This window comes from Notothenia coriiceps, unplaced genomic scaffold (genome assembly GCF_000735185.1).
Source record: "Notothenia coriiceps isolate Sejong01 unplaced genomic scaffold, NC01 NC01_scaffold00031846, whole genome shotgun sequence".
In the NCBI taxonomy this organism is placed as follows: domain Eukaryota; kingdom Metazoa; phylum Chordata; class Actinopteri; order Perciformes; family Nototheniidae; genus Notothenia; species Notothenia coriiceps.
The window spans coordinates 11,377-20,724 of NW_011364547.1; the positions used below are offsets into that span (position 1 = coordinate 11,377).

The 9,348-nt window shown below is 42.2% G+C and overlaps 1 protein-coding gene across 1 annotated transcript; it reads left to right on the plus strand.

Moving 5' to 3' along the window:
• Window positions 1-297: 297 nt before the first annotated feature.
• On the plus strand, window positions 298-4,887 carry LOC104960304 (uncharacterized protein DDB_G0286175-like; the record flags this gene model as incomplete). Its single annotated transcript, XM_010788288.1, has 2 exons — window positions 298-520; window positions 4,210-4,887. Coding segments are annotated over exons 1-2 (854 nt in total), but the record flags the coding sequence as incomplete, so codon positions are not given.
• Between the last annotated feature and the right edge of the window lie 4,461 nt (window positions 4,888-9,348).

Below are 9,348 nucleotides of genomic sequence, written 5' to 3' on the forward strand. Positions count from 1 at the left end.
TTATGACATCATAAAGTGGCCAAAATCTGATCAGCTCATTTTCAGACAGGTTTTTATATAAATGGATCAGGACAAAGAGAGAGAGAATCTTTGTTCCTGAAACTTTCAGAGTCTCTTTCCACAGAGGGGACACATGTTGATGTAGAAGAGACATGAAGAAGAGGGGACACATGTTGATGTAGAAAAGACATGAGGAAGAGGGGACACATGTTGATGTAGAGAAGACATGAAGAAGTGGATTTTGCATAATAGGTGACCTTTTAAACACTGAATTTTCTTTCTGTGTGTCCTCCAGCCTCCGAGCCCAATGGAGCAAGTAGGGAAAATGCGTGGCCAGCCATCATATGGAGGACCCAACCCTTACTCCCAGCAGCAGCAAGGCCCTCCAGCAGGTCCTGGTCCCCAGCAAGGAGGCTCCTATCCTGGGCAAGGATACGGACCTCCGGGCCCTCAGAGATATCCAATGGGGATGCAGAACCGAACGCCTGGCGCTATGGGCGGCATGCAGTACGGACAACAGGTCAGTAACTATTGATTTAGATTATGTTAGAAAAATATCACTCGTCATCGACTTGAGCTTGAATCTCAGGATCCATGTATCTGTGATCCTCTCCAGAATGGAAGTAGTCATCACATACAGAGCATCAACTAGTTCCTGAACAGCGTCCTTCACATGCTGATATCCAAGAGAGGGAGTTACATAGTCACAAGATGAAGAGATACCGGTTCTTGAGTTTTTTCATTTCTTTGGGTCTTTTTTCTGAAAATCCTTATTTTTTTTCTCACCTCCTGATTTTTTTCTCAAGATCCTGATTTTTTCCCTCAAAATTATGACTTTTTCTCAAGATCATGACTTTTTCTCAAAATTATGACTTTCTCTCAAAAATATAAAAATTATGACTTTCCTCAAACATCTGACTTTTTCTCAATATTCTGACTTTTTCTAAATACTTAAAACTGTTAATAATCCCTCGTCACCGGCTTGAGCTTCAACCTCAGGATCCATGTATCTGTGATCCTCTCCAGAATGGAAGTAGTCATCACATACAGAGCATCAACTGGTTCCTGAACAGTGTCCTTCACATGCTGATATCCAAGAGAGGGAGTTACACAGTCACAAGATGAGGAATAGAAAGCAGTATTAAATGTTTACTTCAGATTAGCTCCACGTCAGAAATTATCATTAAAAAGTGGGATTGTTTCCTTAAAGGCACATTTTCCTTCTATTTTACGGTGGAGCTAATGGGTGTAGCTATACCTAAAGCAAAGTTAGACTTAAGAAGTACCTCATTGATCCTCAAATATCCAAACCAAGTCATTGGAGAGCCCAACAAAACCACAGATAAGCTTATTTTCCACCTGCAACCAAAACTCCACTGAAGGAGACTCAAAGCCAGAAACCATCATTTTTCCTCCGACTGATTTACTTCCATGCCTGTAAGTTGGGATAAAAAATGCAGGCTGTTTATACATGCACAGTGGGCAGCACTTCCTGACAGAGTAGTCCAATTATTTAAAAACATCCAGTTTGCCGTAGCCACTTCCTCATATCTCTGCGTAAAAACCCTACTTGAACCCTCCGGCATGCAGTCGGTCTTAACAGACACACACGCATGCAGGGAATCCCGTAGAGTGAAGCTGTCTGAGGTCTCGTGCCCATTGTGTGTTGTGATTATCTCATACTGGCCTGCCTGGTGTCTGACCGTGGACTCGATAAGTGCCCTGCGGAGAAGGAAAAAGACTTCCCTCCCATTTGTCGGATACAATACAGCCACTTCATGTTGTTTTAAAATGTGTGCCGATCCTTTACTATCTTGAACGCTCAAGTAGCTGCTCCCAAAACAATACATGGCTTTTTTTTTATTGTTATCTCCCTCCTCTGCATCTTTTTATTACTATGTTTCCTTACAAGGTCAGGCCTTTCTCCTCCCGTGCTCCTTCAGAGTAATGAAACGAATGTGTTGTATTGAAAGGCTTTCCGCTCGCTGGATCGCGTAGGAAAATGAAAAGGGCTCATGCTGAAAGTTCAAGGAGATGAAGTCTGAACTCAATTTCTATTCCCACAGATTTTAAAGCGATACACCGAGTCGTTCTGACACTTGGATGTATGTTTTTTTCCCCTCGTGTGATTTGACTGATCAGTGTATAGCGAGGAACACACTCTTATCTTCGCTCACACACATAGCGGTAGTCTTTCCCTTTTTCAATCTGTGAGTAAGATGAAGAGATGCTCTTATTTCTCCGCTGAGAATATGAAAGGTGACTTTGAATTTAGGTTATTTTTACATATTTTCACAGCTCCAGAGAGCATCCTGTCAGCGTTCAGGTAGTGATTGATATTCCACAGAGAGGCTCAGGATACACCTGTAGTAAGAGAACAAGCTGTTTATGTTGGAGGCAATTAAACTCTGCTGGGTTATATTTAATCACATATCTGTTCTACCCCTTTAACGCAGATCTTTGTGAATTTCCATTATACTTACTCTACGCCCTGTATAAAGTGATACGAGCCAGACGAGCATGCATGTACAGGGCTGCACGATATTGGAAAAAACTGACATTGCGATATTTTCTTCCCCTGCAATATGAAAAAATACAGGAATTGAAGAAAAGACAGTTTTCTTTGTCCGCAAACCATCCTTTCTTGAACTTTAATGCTTTACAATTGGTATTTTTCTAACTATATTTAACCGGGTGAAGGATTTTAGTCACGGACGCCTGGATCTTAAGTTATCGGAGCAACAAGCTGAGCTAGCTCGTTTAGCAGCGCCAAACTGCCCTGGAGAAACACATGAACCTACTTTATTCAGTGTTTTTACCTTTTAATGTCCGGGTCCGTTTGCTTTGGAGATTTGATTGTGATTGGTGGTTTGCTGTCACTCACTCAAGTACCCCTGACATGAGAGCCGCGCAAGTTTTCCTTTTGTAGCAAGCAGCAAAATAATTGTAACATGACGTGTTTTAGTTAATTTGCCTACTTAATAAAAAAAAAACGCACGTCCTGCGATGTGAATATCGCGATTATCGTCACGACACGATATATCATGCAGCCCTAATGTACAGTATTTTTTGTTGTTTTACAAATAGCTTTTATTCAGCTTTATTTGATATCAGAGTGTGTCGGCCTAAAGCTGACGGAAGTTCGTTGTGTTAGGAGGTACGGTGTAGGCTCGACAGGACTTTTTTGAATTTGTTAGAGCCGTCTTTTCAATAGAAGATTAAAATCTATTAATAATTGTGTTCTTTATATTAAATCAGTAGTTCTAAGTTCAACAATAATCACAGATAATATTTTTCCTATATATCCGGGACATTGAAACCTTCTCGGACACGTTGACTGGCAACATTTGCAATCATCTTTGGTTAGGATAATCAAAGCGTGAAATGTTCATATCGTCCCATACCTTAAACTAATAGTTATGTTTGTCATCGAATAAAAGATTCAAAGGGGGGGTTGTTGATCAGAGTTTGAAAGCTAGAGTGAATAAGTGAGTTTTATCTGTTATCCTATTTGTGTTAAGTGAACACACACATCAGCAGAACATGCTCATCACCTTTGAATGATTTGAAAGCAGCGAACAAACTGTTTAATTAGATTTATTTTTAGGTATGTTCAAGATTAAGTCTTGTTGGCAAAGATCTTGAATAATATTGGAGAAATCCATTGCTTTTATCAGCTTTCAGTGGCACTTGTCTGCAACAGTTATTACTGTGGACAATACCCACATATCATCCCGTGTCTTCAAGTTTTCAAGACTTTTATTGTCATGTGCATAGCTACAGTATGGTTATGACAATGAAAATCAGAGGTCACAGGCTCCTCCAACAGTGTAACTCAATAAAACAGATAAAATGGTACAGGTAAATACAAAAATAAAATATATAATAGAAACATTGCAGAATAGTCTATATACAGCAATTGGAATATTGAGATATATATATATATATATCAATATTCCAAGTTGCAAACGGATGAATGTTATGGATGTTCTTTCAAAAGTTCAGGTGTTTAACAGTCTTATGTCCTGTGGGATGAAACTGTCCCGAGTCTGGTGGTTTTAGTCCCGAACGGTGATGGGGGTCTTTGATAATCCTGAGGGCTTTCTTCCTGAGCTGCTGGGAGTAAAGATCCTCCATGGATGGATCCTGGTGATGTGCTGTGCAGTTGTCATCACCCTCTTAAACTAAATGTTCTGTTTTCTCCTCCAGATGTCAGGTTATGGTCAGCAGGGTCCCGGGGGCTACAGCCAGCAGGGTCAGGCTTACTACGCTCAGCACGGCGCCCCCCCCCACCCTTCCCAACAACAACAACAGCAGCAGCAGCAGCCTCCGTACGCAGGCCAGCCTCAGGGCGTCTCTGGAGCTCCGTACCCTCAACAGGGACACCCATCGCAGCCCTCTGGACAACACGGACAACCAGGAGCCCCTTACCAACAACCCCAAGGTCCCCATGGCCCTCCTCAAGGTCAACCTCCCTACAACCAGCCCCCCCAAACTCAGCCTGGACAGCCAAACTACGTTCCTCCTCCACAGGCTCAACAGGGACCAGGACCCCAAAGTCAACAGGGTCCACAAGCTCAACCTGGCTATCAACAGCCTCCTGGAGCAGGGCAACCCCCACAGCAAAGCCCACAGCAGAGCCCCCAACAACAACAACAACAGCCCCCACAACAACAACAGCAACAACCAGGAGGAACACCGTCTCAAGCCCAGCAACCTCCAGGGCACGGGCAACAGGGGCAACAGGCGCAACAGGGGCAACAGGCGCAACAGGGGCAACAGGCGCAACAGGGGCAACATTCCCCTTATTCCCAGACTCCCCCTCTTCAACAGCCACCACAACAACAACAACAGTCTCCATATCAGAGGTTCCCTCCTCCGCCACAGGTAATAACACCTCACACTGCTGATGGGAATTAACCTGTGTTTAGGGTGCACCTTTTTAACAAACGGTACAAGGGGATTTACTAACCAAAACAATAAAACCAACACAAATGGCGAGTATAAAGCGCAAGAAATCAAAAAAGCCGAACAATCAGATAGAAAGCATAAAGCCGTCAGTGAACATCCAGATCAACCCCTGAACTTATGTAAGGATTATAATAAAATGTATAGCTGGGTTTTTTTCTCGAATGAGGGCGCTAACGTCACTTTCGGTCAAAACAATGCATTAGAGCGAAGGGGAAATGAATAGTGTCTTCATGTCTTAAAGCTGCTGAGTCATACATTGCACCTCAAACAACAAATAAACCCAGAGTTACAGTTTCTTTACTTCCTCTACAGAAAAAAGGACGGTAAAAGAAATCTCAGTGTAAAATTCTAGCACCCATCCACCATTTATTTTCCGTGAAAACAAAGCTGTCTCTGTCGTCTGACGCTTTATTCGACACTCATTTCATATATTTTTTTAGTAATAATTATAAAGGTTGTGACAAACAGAAATATTGTTTACTGGCATCACTTTAACATTTATGGGGAACATCTGCATTTGTGGGAGGTGCGCTAGTGAGCACGATCATGAACCTCGCAGCAGGGTTACTGGATTAAAAAAATGGCTCGCGAATTATACTTTGGCGGCCGTTATTATACCTGGGCTCTATGTGTGGGAAACCCTGCTATCTTACCAGTTCTTATGCAACTCGCAAATATCTCTCTTTTCTCTCTCTCTCTCTCTCTCTCTCTCTCTCTGCATAAGAACTGGTAAGATAGCAGGGTTTCCCACACATAGAGCCCAGGTNTCTAGAGCCAGGAGTCTAGCACCAGGAGTCTAGTACTAGGAGTCTAGCACCAGGAGTCTAGCACTTGAGCAAAACACTTCATAGACATATTTTTTATATATTTTTATATATCTGAGACCTATGCTATTTCCTAAAAATAGCATGATAGGTGACCTTTAAGATTAACTACCCAACACTTCCTTTCCTTAAGCTTTACAGCTGCTAACTGCAGTCATTATGTTCATTGATCCATCATTCAAAGAGGAATAAATACAGTTAAGATAGAAAATCTGATACAAATGGATTTTATAATGATGACTGCTAATGAGACAGGTAGAAACAAGCATGTTGGCTAGCTTAGAAAAGCCAAGGGCTGGATACTGTTTGAGTTGTTTTTCAATACACCAAAAGTGCCAAAACAATATTGAACTGTTAGTATTTCAAGGTCATACTTTTCTTTAACAACATATTTAAAATGTTATATATTAGCTCCTAACAAAATCATTTTATTTATATTTTACTGAATTAATTTAATTATTTCTTTTCTTTTCTTTAAATGCCTACAATAATTGTTTGCGAAAAAAGGCAGTCTATAGAATAGAATAGAATTGGGAGGGATGAAACCCTCTTTAATGGTCACACATGCAGAGCACACAGCACACACAGTGAAATGTGTTCTCTGCTTTTAACCCATCCTAGTACTTGGAGTCTAGCACCAGGAGTCTAGTACCAGGAGTCTAGCCCCAGGAGTCTAGTACCAGGAGTCTAGCACCAGGAGTCTAGCACCAGGAGTCTAGTACTAGAAGTCTAGTACCAGGAGTCTAGCACCAGGAGTCTAGCCCCAGGAGTCTAGCCCCAGGAGTCTAGCACCAGGAGTCTAGCCCCAGGAGTCTAGCCCCAGGAGTCTAGCACTAGAAGTCTAGCACCGGGAGTCTAGTACTAGAAGTCTGGCACCAGGAGTCTAGCCCCAGGAGTCTAGCCCCAGGAGTCTAGCCCCAGGAGTCTAGCACCAGGAGTCTAGCACCAGGAGTCTAGCACCAGGAGTCTAGTACTAGGAGTCTAGCACCAGGAGTCTAGCACTAGGAGTCTAGCACTAGGAGTCTAGCACTAGAAGTCTAGTACTAGGAGTCTAGCACCAGGAGTCTAGCACTAGGAGTCTAGCACCAGGAGTCTAGCACCAGGAGTCTAGCAATAGGAGTCTAGTACTAGGAGTGGATAGTGCGTTGGTGTTCGGATCAGGGGTCACAGGTTCAAACCCCACTGCAGTCAGCATGTCGTTGTGTCCCTGAGACACTTCACCCCAAATTGCTCCTGTGGGGATTACCCAGTATTGAGTATGTAATTCGCTTTGGATAAAAGCGAATAACAAGTAACATGTAATGTGATGAGAAATCATTTTAAAAAATGATCCTTTTCAAACATATTTTTTACTCAAAAAATGGAATGAATTTTTCCAAATCGTGCAGCTCTAGTCAAGTGTGTATTAGATGGAAAAATGCCATCTTGCATAATTTCTTAGGATTTCCCCGGCACAACAGATTCTCCTGGCATCGCCTCCTGACACCTGCAGGAGTCTGCAGGAGGAAGAGGATCTCTACCTTAACCAGGTTAATGTCTCTCTCAGCCAATCACGAGGCGCCAATAGGGAATCCCCGTGAAGTCGGAGTGAGATAAATAAAAATAGCCCTGGCCTGGCAGCTCGGCCAATGGCTTAGCCCGCTGAGAAATGTATAAATAAATAAGAGAAATAAATAAAAGAGTAGGGAAACACATCCTGAGGGCATCCCCTTCTGGCATAGACACTCTTCCCTCCCTCCCTCCCTTCCTCACTTCCTCTACAACCAATCACTCACACTATTCCAAGTTATTTGCTTGCACTACCTCAATCCCTCCCCCCCCCCCCCCCCATCTTTCATTCTCTCTCATTAATGATCTCATTTCTCACTCTCCTTCCCCGAGGCCCAGAATGAGGTTAGCTCCGCAGTCTGACCTATAAACAGAGCCATGCAACGTGTTACAAAGAGACACCTCTTTAACGGGAGGTGGATATTTGGGGAGGGGCTTCTCTCTCCCTTTTATTTAAACCAAGGGGCTATCAGACGCCATATTTACTTCATTTCAAACAATGTTTTTTCACACAGAAATATTTATTTCCCTTAATTTCGCAATTTCTTCCCCTAACAAGTCAATAGAAAACTTGGACCGCTCGAACACGCTAAATATTAAAAGAGGCTTTATGGATCTTTTGGGGGTTTCCCTTTCCTGCAGTGTGTTATAGGAATGTTGGCAGACTTCAGTAACATGTCACTGATTTAGCAGACAAGGGTAAACAGAGCTGGGGTTAAACCAGTCCAAAGTACTGACCTTTCTCTACTAAAGCACGCTATGTCCAAAGCAGATATCGCTCTAAAAAGGCAGGATGTGTCCTTACCTTGCTCTAAATAGGTTGTGAAGCTTTATTTAGAACTTTGCTAGTTCATTGATTGCAAAGTTGGCCCAAAAATCTAAATGTTATCACATGTATCCAAATATTTTCTTCACTTGGACTTCAAACTTTGGTTTTTGATCATTCCAACTAATATCTTACTCCTGTAGTGTTACTTTTGCTATAAGATTTAATATACATAACATTACATATAGTACCTTATTTCTTTTATACTTCATGGACATGTTGTCTCAAATACATTTGGCCGAGTAAAACCGATTATAATTTGGTTCTACTTATTTATACTTAAAGGTGGGGTATGTAATTCACTTCAGAAACACTTGTTGTTATATCCCATGGAATGGTCTTAACATCCCGATAGCAATGAATACATTAAATACTTTGACAATAAATACATTAAAAAATGTCATCTGTGGAAGCCGTGGCGCTGTAAAAAGCACGACCAATCATCTGAGCCGGACCGGCTAAAATAACTGGATGGCCTACCTGGAATAGCTGGAACTAAGGTCTGTGGTTGACACACATTTAAGAGACGGATCACGTTTTGTTCAGCCGGATAATCTCCACACGTCTACCCTACTTTTATAATTTTCTAAAATCATAAATCTAGTCGCCAGAAGCAAAATGCTAACGTTATGCTATAAACGATCTACAGCAGGGTCGCTGCCTCAACGTCACGCCAACTTCAGATCCATATTCAAACACACAGATTCTAAATGGTACGAGTTGAGGCGTTTGTTTGAACAGTCTGCAGGAGGCAGGTACTTGCTTTCAAGCAGAACAGGGCAAACAAACTTAGAGGAGTGTTTACGTGTTCGGCGTAATGATGTACAACGGCCTCAACAACTTCTGTAGTCCTATTCAGCCACTTGGTAACAACCATCGTTTTTCAGACACGTCAACTCTTCAGAAATCACCAGTGGGGTCACTGCTGATGGATTTAATGTCCTAGAACAAAACGTGATCCGTTTCTTCAATGTGTCTCAACCGCAGACTTTATTTCCAGATATTTTCTACAATCCTATGGAGAGATCCCATTGCTTTTTTGTCGTAGGAACCGGATGTGGTAACATGCTAACGTACTTCCGGGTTTTAGGACGCGTCACTGTGGCACTCTATAACTGTGTATTTTAGAGATACACAGATCTATCGACCCAATATCAGTCGATATCCTCCTTGTTGACT